At 33.0% G+C, this 20,466-nt stretch overlaps 1 protein-coding gene across 12 annotated transcripts in view; it reads right to left on the bottom strand.

The window, feature by feature from the left end:
- Nucleotides 1-20,466, bottom strand: part of Epha5 (EPH receptor A5) — a 308,672-nt gene that overhangs the window by 264,360 nt on the left and 23,846 nt on the right. For all 12 annotated transcript variants that reach the window (XM_070012882.1, XM_070012884.1, XM_070012881.1 and 9 more), the window contains exon 2: nt 11,669-11,733. In XM_070012882.1, coding sequence (XP_069868983.1) covers nt 11,669-11,733 — 65 coding nt within the window. The remainder of the gene's footprint in view (nt 1-11,668; nt 11,734-20,466) is intronic.

Here is a 20,466-nt window from a genome sequence, read left to right as displayed (position 1 = left end):
CATTATGTAGGGCTATTAAAATGAAATAAAAAATAACAATTACTTCATTCTTATTACACTATATCTCTACATTCCACTGGCTTTTATATGAAGAATCATACTGGATTCTGCTATTTCTTATGTAGGAATGCAATAAATAGAGTAGGTAAAATGTTTCCTGATCAAATAATTTAAGAGGATATCCATGTTCATCACTATATAAAAGGTTTGGTACAGAATAGCAGTTAGCTGCAGCAGTTTTAGCATTTTCCAAATTTAGTATTGAAACCTTTCTACCTTCACACACTAATCCTTTCATAATATTTAACAAAAAGTCAGAGTTGGAAATGAATTCAGAAATTTTAAGCCATGTTTATAATTGTCATCATAAAAAGGGTCTTTTGCTACAATGTATGATCACTGATGGATGTGTAGCTTGAGCCACAGAGATTTCGATGTTACCACTGCCTTTTTTGTTGGACCTCACTACACTTAATTGCTACTGTAGAACAGTACAAATTAGCAATTCAGCAATGAATTCTCACACTTCAATAAATCTGTAATTCCATCCTCCAGTTTTTTTACCCCACATAGGACCATGATCTGATTATCTTCAACAACCATTAATTATTTCATGTTAACATCTTCATAAATGATCTGATGATCATTGTAAATTTGACCTGATAATGCTAATCATTAGATTTCAAACCCAACTTAAAATAACAAATGTATTATCTTTTGGCATGAAAGAAAGAATTTGAAAAATTATGAATACTTTTAAAGTCTAGTAAAACGAAGTAAAATTTAAAATACCACCCAGTATGTACTTGATTTATCTCAGCAAGGACTTGTTTTTTTATTATCTATCTTTGTTTATCTATGCTGTTTTGTAATACAGTGTTTATATATTTGCCATATCTGAAATTATTTTCAAAAGCTTTGAAAGCAAATCCATATATATGGGCCATATTTGTCTATATATTTGTCCACAACTATGAAGAATACCCCATAAATACCTAAGGTTCACTTATCATTTTCCACAGCTGTGTCATAAATTTTTCATCTGAAAGTATTTGGAGCCCGCATAGGAGAAGGTTTTTTTCAACATTTTAGTGATTGCGTATATGATATTGTGACTTCATTTTAATTTCTAGCTTCAAAGGACAACACAATATACCTCGATGTCAGAGATGAACTTCAGTGCAGTAATGAACAATGTTATCATGAAAATGAATGCTGGTTGTCTAAATGGATAGCACTGTTCATATCTCATCACATGATAGCTGCTTCTCACCTTTCAAGTTAATGACATTGTAATACCTTATTCCAGAATCCTGTTAAATCCTCTGATATTAGCATCAAATTTGCCAGTGTTATTTTGGCCATAATAGCTTTAATTTGTATATGTTAAGAATATTTTTAAATCCAAAAAATATAATAAAAGATAAATGTAACATACTGTCACTACTGTAAATTACCATTAAAATTTTCATTGTTCAACCTGAAATCAATATAAACAACTCAAGGAAATGACTGTCTTTTCAGATTCGACTTACAGTTAGGGCCTTAATAGTGCAGAATGGAAGGCACTGGTAACTCATGCCAGGAAGAAGGAAGAAAGAAAGAAAGAAAGAAAGAAAGAAAGAAAGAAAGAAAGAAAGAAAGAAAGAAAGAAAGAAAGAAAGAAAGAAAGAAAGAAAGGAAGGAAGGAAGGAAGGAAGGAAGGAAGGAAGGAAGGAAGGAAGGAAGGAAGGAAGGAAGGAAAGAAGGGCCCAAAGAAAGAAAGAATGAAAAAAAGAAAAAGAAAGAAAAAAGGAAAGAAAGAGAGAAAGAAAGAAACTAATAGTAAAGATTGCCTTTCCTCCCTTATTTCTGTTATTTTTTCTTTTTTGGTGGAGAAAGGTAGTCAGTATTTAAACTCAGGATCTCATACTTGTTTGACTTGTTTGCTTGCTTGTTTGACTTGCTTGCTCTATACATCAGCCAAGCCTTCAGCTTGGCATTTATTTTGTTAATTATAAATGGAGTCTTGAGGGTTTATCTGTCCTGATTTATCTGTCTTTGAACCATGATCTTCCAGGTCTCAGCCTACTGAGAAGCTAAGAGAACAGATTCAAGCCATTGACAGTTAACTGTTTATGTAATTTTTAAAAATCTAACACACCTTGCTTCAGAGAGAACAAGTTATCAAGAGACAACTTTAGATGCAGCAGAGGGACTTGCAAAATAAGGTCAGACAACCACAATGCTTCTTAGACTCTAAGGAAATGATGAGCTAATAGGATGTTATTAGTTTTATAACTTCTCATCATAAATAGCTATGTCCAGGGAGCATAACAGAATTTTTGTCATGGAAAATAATAAGTAAATGGCATACCCTTCAAAATGTACAAATAGAGGAACAAGATTGTACATAAACCAAATAAAAATTATCAAGTACTTTTAAAAATAAATATGAACTAACTATGTAAGTCAGGACTTAGAACCTTTGTGAAAACTAAACAGTATAACAACTCATCTCACTGCAGATTTTGACAATATAATATTTCACATTAGTAACTACTTTTACAGGTAAATCACATTTACATAGGTAAACAACTTCATATGTACAGAAACACTTTCTCAACAGAATTCTTAGAAAACACTAATTGTAATGAATCCCAAATACTGTATTTTTTTCCAGAGCTGATCTATTTATTGCAGAGATATACACCAACAGCCTGAGAATACTTTGTGTGCTTGATTTTATTCTCACCCCCAACCTAACTACAGTTGTCTGCTCCAGTGATGGAGTGCTGGATCAGTTGGAAACATCATGATCTTTCTGTGTGGAATTCAGAACATGCCCAGTGTGACTTGACCTCCTTGACAGAGGAGGTCATATTTGGAATTGGACTGAGGCCATGTGCAAAATGAAGCAAAAGAATCTGATCTGCTACAAGAAGAATGCAGAAGTAGCCAGGCAGAAGCAGAAGCCTGACAGAAAAGGTGACTACTGGGCTCATGGGAATGTGCCTGATCTTTTGCCTTCATTGTTTTAAGAATCAATTAATCTTTACTTCTCTGATTTTATAGTAAGGGTTCTTTGTAATGTCATTAAGTCATTGTACAAAACAGTTGCCATTAACAAAGCAGTTTATGAATACAAGTCATCTTGAGAAATGTCACCCGATCAATATTCTCACCCATCACACCCAAACCATCCTTCCCTTGCTTGTTTTTAGTTTTGTAGGGTATAATTAAATTCTTGACTGTATGTATTCTCCTCCCCTCTTTTCTTCATTTGTCTACCACTCTCCCCTGGAGCCCATCTGATCTCAAGGGTTTGTTTTGTCTTAAGTTAGCTGAAGATTTCAGTATCCAGTATCACATGCCTATAATGCTAGCTAAAGCACAGGCTAAAATTTGAGAGTCATGGTTTGGAACCAACTTCAGCAAACAGATTCAAAACACTTCTACCTACAATTAATGAGCCAAAAAGCCAAAACTGAGTTGTGGAGCAAGTGCTAGAATACCAGATGGGAACAAGAAAGCCAAGTATGAGCACAGGTTCTGAGTTTAAGCCCCAATACCAACCTCCTCTCTTCCCTCCAAAAAAAATGTGCTGTGAAGCCATCCATGTTGACTTCAATTAATTGAAATTTAGCAAAGAAAATGCAAAATAGCAAAATATATAAAATAGAAGGAGTCTGAATGCCAATTGATAATTATCCTTATAGTTGTTTTATTTCAATATTAACTTATTTCCCATATATGATGAGTCTTAAGAATAACTAGTATATGTCTAAGACAAGCAGAAATAATCAGATAAGTTGATGTTAGGTGAAATGAACCCCAAGATAAGGATTCAAATGTTTTTTTCTTTCTTGCAATTATTTCTAACATATTTATAAGATGATTTCTTTGTTGCTTTGTGTGTCCCTTCCGGATGGTTTAACCCGTTTTCACAGAACAATATTTAAAGTGTTTGAAGATCAAGTCCATCAATTCTACCACTGCTCTACATGTGGGTACAAAATTTTCATCAGGCTAATATTTTTATAGATTTGGTTAAGCCCAACAAAAAAATCTATGAAACTACTTATAGTTGATTTTGAAAATATTTTCCTTATGTAACTGTGAAGTTGCACTTGGTACATAAATAAATGTACATTTCTTTTTTTCTTCATGAAAATGAATTGTTCTTTAGTTCTTTAAGTGTTTTAGAAAAATATAGATAGAAAAAAATCTATATGTGTGCTAACAAGTCCATTTCCAGGATAAATTTTAATAAAAACTTCTTGAATGTTTATTAATAAATGACAGAGATATTTCACCTAATCAGTGAGTACCTATTTTCCATCCCCCATTTTAACTAAAATATAATTAAAACATAATAAAATAGCATGCTAAGAGTCATAACATGATGACTTCAAAAATCTATCTTAATCACTATCTACTACATATGTTGATTAGCAGCAAACTCTAATTTAAAAGCATAGACACCAAGAAGAGACACTTTGCACAGTGAGTGTTTATCATAGGCTGACTACGTGCTGAACACTGAATGGCAATCTCATTCTAATCCTTCTAATAAGCATGTAGAGTAGGCAGTATTTCACATAATTTAGGAGATAAAAGTAGACATATTAACTAACTTGCCAGCTACCAGATCATAAAGGTTAAAACAAGATTTTGCTTCTGGATTAGCAAATCAATATTACTGTGTTAGCTGTCTTGTCTTATAGGAGACAAGTATTTTAGAAGTTAGAAATTTGCATCATACTTAATAGAAAATTAATTTGTTCCTGAATTGTGAATGTATTTGTGCTAGTTGTTTAATTCAAAGTTCTAAGGAACATTAACCAAAATCTAGGTCTTTTAATAGTTGAGAAGAGGAACTAAACCTAGTTTACCACTGTAATCTCAAATGGCTGTTCAATTATAGCTTTTGGTAAATAATTCAGCTAACTAAATTACATATTGCTAAGCTGCATGATACCAGATAAATAAAATTCCCTAAGTCCAAATTTTGACAATTTTTTATGATTCTTGTTTAGCTAAAACTTAGCCTTTTAGTTTTAATTACAAGATCTAGACATCTAATCACATATCAAAGAGTAACAAGTATAGCCAAAATATATAGTTGTGATTTACAGCAATATGCTGAAATAACAAAAAAAAAGATTTTCAGGGTAAAACAACACACAACATTTCTACTAACAGTAAATAACCCTACACGTATCTAATTTTGAATGTGTTCAATACATAATCAGAACCATATTGATTCAGCTTAGAAAGTGGTCACCCGTCTGTGTGGTAATGAAAGGTTTATGCTATACAAATTGACCTGGGCCTTAGCATGATTAGCATTGAGATGGACTAAATAGAGAGAAGAAAGGATTATTTCAAGAAAGGTATGCAGAACATTAGCGGTCATGTTTTATATGAATCATTTGGGAGACTTCATTGGAAAAAAGTGATCAGTATAAGACCACAAGGGGACTAGCACTAGGTTCTAAATTATGGTAGTTCCAGGCAGTTGAGCTTGGACTATGATTTTCTCCTTTAGTGCAAGCATGGAACAGTGTAAATGTGAAGAAAGGCAGAGAATATGGCAGTGAATATAAAAAAGCCTCAACAACTTCAAATGCAAGAAGACTCTTGAGCAACATCCTTCCCCTACTGCCTTTAATGGAAATAATCAACAGGAAAGCTGGATGATTACAGTATATTTTTTTCTCTGTGGGAGATGGAGATTATGTACTCAGAACTATAAAGCATTTGCTAGCAAAATTAATTCAAATTGACTTGCATGGGAGCACTGTCAGATGAATTGAAAGCAGCTGAAGGATGGTTTATTTAGAAAAAAAAAAAGGATCGTGATAAACAGCAATCACACTGCCTGCAAAAATACCTGGTGTTTGGGTTCCAGGGACCTTTGAAAGGCCCAGATTCATTTGGCATCTTCATTAATAAATGGGAAGATGAGAGTTTGTTTTTTTTTCAGAAATGTTATATTTACATATTGAAACTGGTATAAATATCAATGAGACTAGAAAATGTTTTCTGAAAAAAACAGGATTGGGGTCTATATTTTAAATAGATTCTATCATTTGGCAGAGAAATATCTTAGATAGATGATGATGAATATGGAATACTTAGTTCATTGAGCCATCAGGTCAAAGGTGGATTAAGGCAAATGTATTAACAAAAGGATGATATAGAAAAACTTCATTTCCCAGCTTATACTTTTAAGTTTTCCTGTAATGTAGAAATGTATTCTGAGGTCACGAAAGAGTTACATTATTTTATACTGATGTCAAATATATAACCAGTGATCACCAATGTGTGAATTTTATATAATATATAAAATGCATTAGTATTAGCAAATATTATGTTATTATCAACCCTGTTTTCAGTATATTGTGACTGCTGATAACTCATGCTATGTATGTGTAGATATGAAACAAAACAGGCATCACATTTGCTTCATTTGAAGAAGCAAAGCTGGACATTTTAACAAACTTTTTTCATAACTGCTAAGATTCCATGTGGGAAATCTAAATGCAAAATTCGTATCTTTTAAACTTCAGTGTATGCTTAATGACTATCTTGAATCCTTTAAATTATTTATCTTAATTACCTTATGGGTAAGGAGTGTATTCATTTTCAAATATAATGAACACAAAGCTACTTTGGATGAGTGTGAGCACTGTTCTTCATTACATTGGCATTTGAATTATATATTATAATATCCATTCCCTTAAGAATTCTTTTCTATCATTGTCCAAATAAAGAGCTTTTCTGCATCCACTAATCAGTTCTTCCTTACCCAGTTCAGCATTACTTTAAACTTTATTGCTTCTCCATGCTTAATGTGGGCCTCTTAGCTTGTTGTTATTTTATTCTCCTTCAGTAGGAAACAGCTAAAAAAAAGGTTCTTGCAAAAATCAGAGTGATCATAACCAAAACAGAAGAGATAAGCAGTGCTCAAATTCATTTCCCCACTGTCTTTAATTTGGAGAACATGAACAGTATACACACACACACACACACACACACACACACACACACACACACACACACACACACACACACACACACACACACACACACACACACACACACACACACACACACACACACACACCACAATTTGTTCCCAGAATATATGTGCCAGAATAGGAAAAGGAGATTACGACCTTTTCTGATTAAGCATGAGGCATGAAGGGTGTTTGCATAGTCCAGTTGAGTAATCTATTTTCAATTTTGAAAGTGAATAAGACTTTGTCTCAAAAAAATTTTAGTAAATAGGACAAAGTCACAATAAAAGAAACCATTATGTTATTATATAAATGTTACATTTTTCTTTCTCTCCTAGGCAGAAACCAAGTCATTCTTCAGCTATTTTAGTGCAATTATGAATAAAGTCAATACCGTAAAGTTCTGAAATGAATTAGTGATTATAAGTGATCCTAGTGTCCTCAAAGATTAACATCATAAATTATTTCAAGAAAGTAGTTGTTTTTTATCTTTTTCTGGCTGGGAAAAAAATACATATAGAACAAATAAAATAAGAACTTCCCATAAGATTCAGAAATGATGCCCGAGAGAGTGTAAAAACATCCCACTGTGGCTCCAAGAAGTAGAGAAGATCCAGAGGGACAGTATAGTCGCACCAACGCAAAGGAGGCAGATGTGTCTTATGGTTACCTCTAAAAATAGCATATGGAAAAAAAGAGCAATGGTGGAATCTCTGAGATGTAAGGGTGTAATTCATTCTAAACAAACACCTACAACCATTAGTTTTATTCTCATAAGAATAAGCCTGGAACATAATTGCTCAAAATTTCCAGGAAACTATGATGTTTAGCATATGCTTCTGCTATGTAGATAAATCAGAATTAGATGTTCCAGAAAGTGTTCAGGAAGAGTTTAATGGGTCTATGGTTGTTCGAACAAATGACTCTATCAGAAGATGAAGATAAATACAATGCTATCAGGTGGTAACCTGTTGAAAATAGTTTTATTATTGTAACTGAAATTGTATTTACATGAAGTAATATTTTCCTTTAGAGAAACATATTTACATTTTAGGGCTTTTGTCTTTTTCTAAAATATAGACCTGTGATTGGAACCCCACAAGTGAAACTTAATGTGATGGTGATCAATAAAGGTATTTTCCTAAACAAAATATATTCATAGACAAAGTTAGCCCCAAACTAAAATTTTGGTACATTTAAAATACAATAAAAATAAATTTGTTGTATAATTCTAAAACAGTGAAACAACCTTAAATACATAATGCTGAAGTGAAGGATGACAGTCTGGAAAGGCTGTATGCTATGTGATTCCTACCATACAAATTGTGGAGAATTAGAAACTCTACAGAGAAAAACCAATATTTAGGATTAAGGAGGGGTGGAAGAAAGGATTAATAGTTACATCATTGAGAATGTTAAGACTATGGAATTATTCTTCATGAGCCTCTAATGGTAGAAAAATAATGTTATATATTCTTCATATCTACATAATATACAACAGTGCATTTTAACACACAGTATAAGACTGGTTTAGTAATAATGCATCCATATGTGTTTGCAAAATCTAACGTTTATTAATTTTACCAAAATATGGCATATTAATAGCTCCAATTAGTAGTAGCAATAGTAATTTTGTTAATGTAATAATGGTAGCTTAATAGCAATGGAAATGCTACCAGAATGTTGTGATGGTTTATAAGCACATATGTCCTACAAATTAAAAAAAAATAAATGGTACTGTTTAATTAAACAGAATGTTAATAAAGTTTAAAAATATTTTTAAACATGAGATGAAAACATAAACAAAAGATAAGAACAATGAAGTCTATCATAAAAATCAACGAATCTCAGTATCTCTTTCTGATCCCCAGTACTTCTGAAACTCTAGTTAATAGAATCACTGACAAATTTAGAAAAGTTCCTTAAATATTTAAAGCTGAAATGTTTGGGAATCTCAACATGAATCTTTTTCAAAGGCAGATATGGAGAAAAAGTATATTTGTTTAAATAAGCAGTAAAGTTTAGAATTGAAATTAACTACTAATATTTTATAACAATTTATCTTGAGCTCATTCTGTGTTTTGCTTGTTTGGTTGGATTTGTTCTTCTTTACAATTAAAGAGTGTTTCTGAGGGTAAAATCTAAAAATTTCCTTCCTCATTATTGATTTTATTTGAAGTGAAATTAGAATACTGACTCCCACATTGAGCGTTAAAATATGAAAACTTTTAGATTCTTCCTAAGCTTCACTGAATAGCCAGTGGTTATTTGTTTTAACAACCAAAACACTGCTTTCTGACTACATTCTTAACTTACAAACAGCTTTTTAATCAGACATCATTGTTTCTATTTCTTAAGTAGTTAGAGATCCCATGGTTCATTAAGGATATTATTCCAGTTTCTATTAGAAATAATACTATGAAATAGATCAATACAATTAGCTATCCTTCTAGCAGACTAGAAAACAGATTCAAAGAGCTCCCTCCCTCCTAATTACATACAGTGATCTATTAATATAGCTAGGAATGAAATTAGTACTTCCTATTAATTGTGTATATTTAAATCGATAATTACATCTATATACATACACAAATATAGACATATACATATATGCACACATGATTATATATTGTGTATATTCAGGACATAAGTTGTAATGTAAACATTTGGGCTCCTATATGCTGAACATTGATTCAACATGTATCTTTCAGCAGCAAAGGGCAAAGTAAATGCCATTAACTTCTCATTTAAAACTTTCTTTGAGATAAATTTTCTTTCTAGCACCGATTCCAGTAGTGAGTGGTCCTGGGGAGCTTTATTGAGAACATGATGCTGAAGAACTCATCATTTGGATTAACTCACCTGTGGTTCAAATAATCAAGAACTGGGCTGGATTCAGTCTTTTACAAACTGCATAGTCTACGTTAAATTACCTATCTTTAATTGTCTTAATTTGCCATTATCAACAGTATGCTAAGGAATGTCTGTGCATTTTTTAGGGATAAATTTTGGTTACATAAAACCATGTACTGAAGATGCATGGGGGTGGGGGGATTGAAAGACAGGACTAGAAGTCCTTTCACATTCCACCATGTTGTCTTTGTGTACTCATTCTCAGCACCATAAATACCATCAATTCTCAGTATGCCACAATTCTTTATTCATTTCTTTGCTTAACATAGTTTTAAATATTCAACAAGTTTAAGTATTGCTCTTCAAATCACAGATTGAAAATATTATTTATCTTAGGTATCAGGGTGGTCCTATAATGAATGTGAACAATTTTAGCTTGGAAAGCAAAATATATTAAGATATTAACATTACTAGTGAAATTTTTCTCTCTTACATTGGATTGTTTTTACATAAAAGTCATGTGATGAATTCATATATAAATAAATTATATATGTATATGCATAAATATATAGTCTTATACGTGCCATATTTTATACAAAAGATTTTACTATCAATGTATATGAATAAAATAATACATAAAAAATATAATTATAGCTGGGCACCAATGCCTTGTGCCTATAACCTAGCTACTCAGGAGGCTGAGATTTGAGGATCGTGGTTTGAAGCCAGTCTAGACAGGAATGTCCATGAGTCTCTGAGATGCAAGTAACTATCAGAATACCTGAAGTGGCATTGTGGCTCAAGTGGTAGAGTGATAGCACTCTGGGCCAAGGTGCAAAGTTCAAGCCCCATGAATGAATAAGATGGATAGATAGATAGATAGATAGATAGATAGATAGATAGATAGATAGATAGATAGATATGTTAATTACAAATATTTTTCAATAAAAACATGTTTTCTAATATTTTTCAGTGAAGAAATCTTCAAAAACTGGAATAGAATATTTAAATGTTGATTATAAACTTTGAAGTTAAAATATGAGAAATATTTAATAGTAGTGAAACTTAAGTTATTTTCTTCCAGTGTTTTCATTTTTCTTTTTCTTTATTTTCCCTTTTCTTTTGTCTGCCAGTCATGAGGCTTGAACACTGGCCTGGGTGCTGTCCCTGAGCTCTTCAGCTCAAGGTGAGCACTCTACCACTTGAGCCACAGTGCCACTTCCAGATTTCTGGTGGTTAATTGGAGATAAGCATCTCATGGACTTTCCTGCCTGTGCTGGTTTTGAACCACTATCCTCAGATCTCAGCCTCCTGAGTAGCTAGTAATATACGTGTGAGCCCCCAGCTCCTGGTTCACTGTTTTCATTTTTCTAATTAATTAAAGTTGAATTAAAATGAATTAAATATAGAAATAAATTTAAAATGAATTGATCTCACCTTTGAACAGGTATTTGCTACAGATATTAATTTTATTTTCAATGAAACATAATTGTAATATTAAAGTATCATCAAATCAAAATATTTCTTTTATGTATGAACTCATGCTGAAAGCTGATGATTGTCTTCTAAATGCTGAAACTTTACATATTTTTAGGAGAAACATTGAGGAAGATGATATATTTATTACTTAATCACTGGAAAAACATTGATGACTTCTTCCTTTCACAGTCAACTTGAGGCCCTTTATCACACCTCACACACTGTCCCTCAGCATTTGATAAGTGTATTCAGAGAATATCCAATTCCATGGACATACTATATGCTGCTATGCATGAAGGTCATGTCTTAGGGTAAACTGAACAGGAACTTACCCCATTTTTTGGGAAAGCAATCCATCCCAGGTCCCCCATGACAGTGCGTGAATCCAGTAAATTCACTGAAAGAGAAAACATACAACTTGTTAAAAGGCATAACAATGTTTCTTTATATAAATAGTGTTACTAAAAGTGCATACTTTTTACAAAAATCATATTAGCCTGTTTCTATAATTAAAATATGAAAGCTGTAATTTATAGAAACCATTATTGTGGTGAAAGATGACACATTATTATTGTTACTATTATTATTATTAGATGGTGTTCAGACTTGAATTCAGTGTTTGACATAGGCTAGACAGACATTAATGATTGAGCCACATCACCAGCAAAAGCAATCAATATTTAACAAACACTGGGATAACTGTTACAATAAAAATTCATAAGCAAGCCAAATTCAGGTAACTTGTGCCTGTAATCCTAGCTACTTAGGAGGCTGAGATATGAGAAATCAGGTTCAAAGCTATCTCATGTTTGAAAGTCCCTGGGACTCTTATCTCCGATTGATCACCAAAAATGTAGCTGTGGCTCACATGATAGAGTGCTAGCCTTGAGAGAAAAGCTCAGAGGCAGTGCACATGCCCTGAGTTCAAACCCCACAACTAGCACAAAAATAAATAAATAAATAAAAAGAAAACAAGTGGGGGGAAAAGAGACACATAATAAGGAAGAGAAAAAAGAAAAAAAAGACCTAACACTAGTTAGGCACTAGTGTCTCTCATCTATAGTTCTAGCTACTCAGGAGACTTAGATCGATCTCAGTTCACTGCTAGCCAGGGAAGACAAATATAAGAGAGTTTTGTTTCTAGTTAACAAGCTAAAATCTGGAACTAGATGTGCAGCTCAAATACTAGAATGTGAGCCCTGAGCAAAAGTGCATACGAGATTTTAAGTTCAAACTCCTATACTAGTACACACTAAGAAAGAAATAAAGCATAGATGATTGGATCGAGATAGATAGATAGATAGATAGATAGATAGATAGATAGATAGATAGATAGATAGACAGACATACAGACTGATAAGTCAATAAAAAGCCTGCACAGCTTTGTGTAAAGAAACTGGATTTTGGGATTAAGCTACACCTATAAAATTGTAGCTAAACATTTTATTTTCTACAAGAAAGCGGTTACGAAGCAATTAACAAATAATTTACATTAAACAGCAATAAACTATTCCCAAGCTTGTGAACTTTTTGTGATATTAAACAAAATCTGTTATCCAAATTGTAAATTTAATTAAAAAATAAATCTACAAACCCGTAACCAAGACAAGGATATGGTAATTTACTGAGGGTTTGTTGCTATAATTAATATAGTCCACTGAATTTTCCCAAGATCTATGTACTTAGACATGACCAGAATGAATTGTCAATTATATTATATTTTAAAATCCTTAGACCTTGGCAATGTCTAGGATAGAGATGAACATCATCACAATAAAAGAAAACTAAAAGGAGTATACACACACACACACACACACACACACACACACACAATCACACACACACACACTGTGCTTACACACACTCCTGCAAAAATCAAAATAAATTAATGGGTACAATCTACTGGTGTGATTTAGGTAACAGATGTGCTGGATAACTGAATCTTATCTTTAGAAACTTTTGTTTCTATCCCACATAGATGTTTCTGGACACCTGACCCACTTTATATAAGCATGGCATATACTTATAAGAAGGACCCATATACCTATTCCTAGTCAGAGGGACAGAAGCTCTATAAACTGCAAGAGCATTTATTTGAAATGCAATTAAAATTAAGAGAAAAACTCTATCTGCAATTGTAATAACAGTTGATAGGCTGGGAACTATGCTGTCACACTTTGGAGAATAACGTAAGTATAAAATGACTAAGATTGAAAAAGTCATGATCATCACTAAAACTAGAATTTCATATAGTTTATAAAATTTAGGTACATATTACTTTTATTATCCTTCATTTTATTTCATAATGGTATAAAATGAGAAAAAGATACATTTGCAAATGCATTTTATTAACTAAGATAGAAATCTGTAATATTAGCAACATAAAAATAAATGTGAAGGGCTGGGAAGATGGCTCAGTGGTAGAGCGCTTGCCTTGCATGCCTGAGGCCCTGGGTTCGATTCCCCAGCACCACATAAGCAAAAAGGAAAAAAAGCTGGAAGTGGCATTGTGGCTCAAGTGGTAGACCGCTAGCCTTGAGCTGAAGAGCTGAGGGACAGCGTCCAGGCCCAGAGTTCAGGCCAACTACCGGACCCAAAAAAATAAAAAAATAAATAAATGTGAAGCAAATACAGATGTATGCTAATTATCACATATACTTGATGTTGTACTCTTTTTTACCTCTATGTATAAAAATGCATGCTCTATAATGTTTCTATGACTTTCTGGGCTACTCACATCATATTGGCTTTATGGAGTAATAAAATCATTTGCGGAACTGTTCAACAATTAATCAGAGGGGCTGGGAAGGTGTCTCAGTGGTAGAGTGCTTGCCTTGTATGCATGAGGCCCTGGGTTTGATTCCTCAGCACCAGATAAGCAGAAGAGGCCGGAGGTGGCCCGTGGCTCAAGTGGTAGAGCACTAGCCTTGAGCTGAAGAGCTGAGGGACAGAGCCCAGGCCCAAAGTTCAGGCCCCACGACTGACAAAATAAATACATAAATACATAAATAAAATTAATAGAATTAGAAACTACTATATAAAACAACAATAAAAGCGAAATACCTAAAACTGTTTTAATCCACTTATTATGGAAATGTGGATTTCCAGTAATGCCATTCCTTCTGATTTTCAGTCAGATTTACACTTCGTTTTTTAACTCTATTGTTAGCTTTTCTAGTTTCCATGGGGATAAGGCTACATTAAATATAAATGTCCTTGTCCTCCTTTTAGTATTTCTGGGGCAGGAGGGCTCTGTCTAGACAAGACTAAATAGCAAGGGAGTACAAACTTAAATTGTTATGTTTATTCAGTTTAATGATTCATGAGATGAATCTTTGATATTGAGTTGCAATATCTCTGTAGATGAGATGAAGAAGAACAAATTAGCAAACTAAGGGTGTTACTGAGACAGCAAACAAATAGAACTAAATCCTGAAGTAGCAAACTGATGCACATTAAAATTTTAGGGAAATTTGTAAAGAGCCTGCCAGGAAAAACAGCATTCCTTGTTGGCCTCTTAATATGTTGATTTGAAGTATTCACTTTTACCAATAGAATTCGAAATCTCTTTTCAAAATATGGTTGTCTTCCCTTTAATAAGCCTTAATTTATGTTTTCCCTCACAACAGATGGAATTAAATAGATGACCTCAAAATATTGGCTTAGCTATTAGTATCATTACTAGGAGGTTTTAATATTGAATTATATTACAAAGTATAAAAATAGATGTAATAATAATCTATAAAACTTCACTTACATGGGAGTCAACATGCTTCAATAGGATAGATGAAGAAATTTATAGAAATTATATGTCATTTCCCCCTACTGCTCAAATTCATTTCCATCCTAAGATTTCAGTAAGTTCACCGTGCAAAGAAAATATGTACATATACCATTTCTGAATTTGCAGTAAAGAGTAAAATTAATCATTCAAATTATTTTCAGATTACTAAATTATAATTTTGTCCTTTCAAAGCAGAAACAAGTTTTCAAAGACTTGAAACAAGTTCTCCAATGTCTCAAAAGATATACTAAAAGTTTACACACATGCACATGCCCGCACACACACACACACACACACACACACACACACACACACACACACACACACACACACACACACACACACACACACACACACACACACACACACACACACACACACTTCGGTAATAGGGTTTGAATTCAAGGCCTTAGAGCTGTTCTTGAGCTGTTTTGCTCAAGGCTAGTACGCTACCATTTTGAGCCACAGCTACAGTTTCTGTTTGGGGGTGGTCAATTGGAGATAAAAGTTCTGGGACTTTCTTGCCCAGGCTGGCTTGGAACTGCAGTCCTCAGATCTCAGCCTCCTAAGTAGCTACAATCACAGGCATGAGACAACAGCACCTAGTTATAAATTTAAAATATCTGAAAATCTTTCTTTTACTTATCTAAAACAACAAAAACAAAAACAAGGAAAATAAAATTGTTCTGTTTCCCATGGCTTATGTATCCATAAGCAGCTTTCTTCCTTTCTGAATTTCTCCTCTTCACAAGACTGTTTTTCAGGAGCTACCATATTTAGGAAGTCATCAGTGACTCTCCCTTCTCTAAAGTCAACTGAGTACTTACTCCTAAATATTTTATTAGCACCCAAATTTTAGCTCTAAACCATGAACTTTATCATTGTCTTTAAAGAATACCCCAAGTTACTCATTCTCATAAATCTACTCTTAGTATTAACATCTAAGCAACTTTTGGAAAAACAATTATCTAGTCAGTGGGCAGACTGAAATTGCCAGTGGGTTTCAACACCAGTGGGTTTCAACAAGGACATTTGATAGAACCTGGCAATGTTCTTTATTGTACAATGTCTTAGAAGGAGTGTAAGGGAAATATTTTCAACTAATAATTAATGGGGGAAAGAAAAGTCAAACTGTAGTCTAAGCATTCTGCAATGCACAAAATAAAAGGTGTTCAAAGTGCCAAAAATGAAGAACCCTGTCGATGCATAAACCAATAAATGCACCTAAATTGTCTGAATTTTCACGCTTCTTTGTGTGGCACATCATTACCACTGTCTTTTTAATAGGAATGCATATATTTGGAAGTGATCCTTGTAGAAGAAAATAATACATTCATTTCAGGAAATAAAAATAATGAAATCATCTTGGATTGGAGAGAAAAGCAGAGACTTCTAATTTTCCCTAAATTATTGTTCACAAAATGAGTGTAATTATTACTAAATATTAATAGATGTTCAGGTTTATGCTTTAATAATTTCTCAGTATTCATGATGGCATTATTTCTTCAAAGTTATTAATGAAAAAATACAAAAGAGTAGCTTTGTAAAAGGAAAAAAGAATACACAGGGTCCATATAAATGTGAATTTATCAGAAGTTCATTTCCCAGTTTTATTACCAAATTTGTTTAGAAAGGAGAGAATGGCAGTAATAGAGCACACTCACTAAGAGCCTTCTGTGCTACAATTACAGTAATTAAATTGTTCTGAACAGTATATATGCTTGTTGTAAATTGCAATGCATATACAATGAGTATTGATCTTCATTGTACAACTTAATTAAAACTTGTCCAAGAGAAGCCACTAATGAATATAATTAGAGGAAATGTTTGATACCACATTTATCTAGAAGACATTAATTAGATATCTGAAATTTTGTGGGAAATGTTTTTATTCTATTATTGATATTTTAAGCTGGAGCCACATGATTATACTGAGAGACAGCCTTCAAGGTCGTATGTCCCTGGTTATCAACCATATAATTATGATAAAGATGGGAAAATAGATTGGCATTCTAATCACTAATTAAGAAGACTGTTTCTCCAGAAGAAATAACTCCACAGGGGTCAATGAGTATGTAATCTGTTGCAAATTCCTAAATTTAATATACAAGGAAAATAACTCACTAACAGAGGACCTTTCAATAAGTAAACGTCACATAATTGTTGGACAAATAAATAATAGGCTTTAACTGCAGCTAATTCTAAATAATCATAAATATGCTTTAATTGTATTACTATGGACTGATCATTTCAATGCCTTCTTGAAAAAGAAATGTGTTTAAAGAATTTACTGTGAAAAAAGGCAAAAGATTACTCTTATTTGTTAATCAGTTTCAAAGGAAGTAAACAAACTGATTAAGATATACTAGGCATAAGAGAACAACTAAGAACACATTGTTAGGAATTTTAACAATAAAAGATTAATTGTAGTTAATATTTTAAATAAATACACTATGTCCACAATTCTAAACACCAGACTTGTGTCATGTCATTCTCACTCTTCTGCTTTTTCCTGAACATCTTGCTAACCTTAATCACTAAGATCAGGACAATATAATGGATTTACCAGGAGAGAGAAAGACATTGGAGTGAATGTGTTTTCAGACCGTGAAGAATGAAAAGACAGACTAAAGGCATTTAATTGACTTACTGCCAATTACAGTAGGTGGATAAGGTGCGGAGAATATGAAGGAGCAGTAGATATTACAAGACATATTCTTACACTTGCACTGTTCTTGTTCCCACCATGATCTTCACATTAGTGAACACTGTGGCACATAGACTTCCACCATAGTTAGGAGGAGAATATCTTTGAGTAATAGCAGACAGACTGAACATTATTTTTTTCTGAAGGCATAGAATCAAAGCCCTATCTTGTACAATAGATTTTTGGCTTTTTGTGACTTGCTCTGCTTGTTTGTGAAGTACAACTTGAGCCATGCCTTCAGAGCAGTTGCCTACTTTGAAGATGGAATCTTTGTGACTTTTCTTCTGAGACTGGCTGAACCACCATCCTCCATATCTCATCCTCTAAGGAAGTAGCATTATAAGTGTGTACCACCAGCATCCAGATTACAGAAGACTTCTGATAAATGCTTTCTGCAGATTTCCACTTAACAATATCAGAGAAGATATTGGATTCAATTACAACACACATTTAATCTGTAAAAGCTCAAATTCATAGTCTTTATCTTTAATTCCATTCAGCACCTATATGATTCTTTTGTGCCTCTAGGATAAATTTAAAAATTCAACAACTGCTTCAGGCAACAAAGAACAATTAACAAAATGGTTGAAAGAGGAAAAGGACATATTTCTCATTGCAAAACCCAATTTATAAATCTGGTTTAAAAGTTCTATTGTAAGTTCAGAGGCATTATGTAGATTTTTGGCATCTCTTGGCTTGACTTGAAGAAAACAACCCATAACCAGCTAAATGAATGGGAGAACATTTATTTCTGTTACAAATTCTACTAGCACACATGAAAATAAAAATAAGGGGAAATAATTAATTGAATTTTTACTATTACAGGTATTTTATAAGGAAATTTGTATATATTCTCTCATATAATCATATCAACAATCCTATCATTGTTCACCCAAGAATACTGGTGGATTACAATCCAATTCACAGCCACAGAAGAGACATCAAGTAAGATGTAAGCAAAAAATAGTAACTGAGAACTCAGGACCAACTATGAGCCACACCTGCTGTTTCGTGTAGCCTAGTTTTGCATATAAGACCTACACATCACTCTATGACAGCCCCATATTTCCCTGGCTATCCAAAAGCCATGAATAAAACCTTAGTATAATGGCTTCTCTTTCTTTCTATGTAAACTATGGTTGCAAAAAAAAAAACTATTTAGGGAAAATTACACAAAGAGAATTGTTCCATTTTAAAGTAACATTGGTCTAAAATATCAACTTTTCTGAAAAAAATAGAGTAATTTGTTCTCATACATTAGCCATAAAATATCTTGTAAGTTTTAATTAAAATATATTGGACTACAATTGGTGTTACTTTCTGGTGAGTGATATGTTTTTGTTTTCTTCATAATACAAATCATTGAGTGTCATGTGAACCTATTTACTCACATTCTTATCATTATTAAGTAAGCCTCTATAAACTATCTATATAAGCCCCATTTGGGTCTTCATTCAATTGTTAGAGTGTTGAGAATGAGATTTTCATCGCTAACTTGTTTCTCAGTAAAAAGACATAATATCTGAAAATGTCTTCAAAATAGTAGATATAGAAAGACTATCATTCTCCTATTTCAAAAATCTTATAATTACACACTACTTTTTTAATGGATACAACATGAAGTATATTATTCAGTCATAATTAGATCATCATATTAATCAATGACATAGAATGGCAAATGACATAGTCTTTCATGTGCAGAGTTTAGATGTCGAAACATATTTTAAAAAAAAAAAAACATTCCTCTTCTCTAGTTTCATTCTAGCTTTTTCACTCTTTTGTTTTCACATTTTGGAACCAATGAACTTATTTTGGTTCCTGTTATTAATAGTCTCTCAGTATTATAATTCAGTTCTTTCCAATGAGCTTTGAAGGGTTTCTGCAAGGGAAAAAGACAATAATAAAAAAAAACATTACTGTTAAAGGAAAACTTCTGACAACTTGGAAATGACTGGGTATGGATACATCCCCTAGAAATATTACAATCCTCTAGAGAAAGCAAGGAGGTTGAGGAAAAGAAAAGTCTACTCATTGAGGTCAACAAAATCAACAGGAAATGAGAATCACAGAACTGCTAATACTTCTAAACTCAAAATTGCCTTTCTTAGGGCTTGTTTATATATTGGAAACCCTGATTTTTGTTGGCTTATTACGTGAATACACTTGCTGAAGATGACATCCAATCTAGCACAACTACAATATAGTCATAGATGAAAGGCATTCAAGTCTGTTTTTCTTCCATTATGACTTGATACTATGAAAATCCCAAAACTGCGTTCAAAGAACTACAATGCCAAAATAAAAAATTTTAAAGAAAAGAGAATTCCATTCACACCAGAGTCACTTGAACTCTCGAGTTACCTGTCTTTGAAATTCTAAAATATATTTTTTTCTTTTCTTTTTTTTTTCTTTCTTTTCTTGTCAGTCATAAGGCTTGAACTCCAGGCCTGGGCTCTATCCCTGAGTGCTTCAGCTCAAGGCTAGCACTCTACCATTTGAGCCAAGGTGCCACTTCTGGTTTTCTAGTGGTTTATTGAAAATAAGAGTCACAGACTTTCCTGCCTGGGCTGGCTTTGAACCACGATCCTCAGATCTCAGCCTCTCTAGTAGCTAGGATTACAGGCGTGAGCCACCGGTAC

Source organism: Dipodomys merriami, unplaced genomic scaffold, assembly GCF_024711535.1.
Source record: "Dipodomys merriami isolate MVZ:Mamm:240054 unplaced genomic scaffold, mDipMer1.0.p SCAF_9, whole genome shotgun sequence".
Classification (NCBI taxonomy): Eukaryota; Metazoa; Chordata; class Mammalia; order Rodentia; family Heteromyidae; genus Dipodomys; species Dipodomys merriami.
This window is presented reverse-complemented; position numbering and strand designations above follow the sequence as displayed.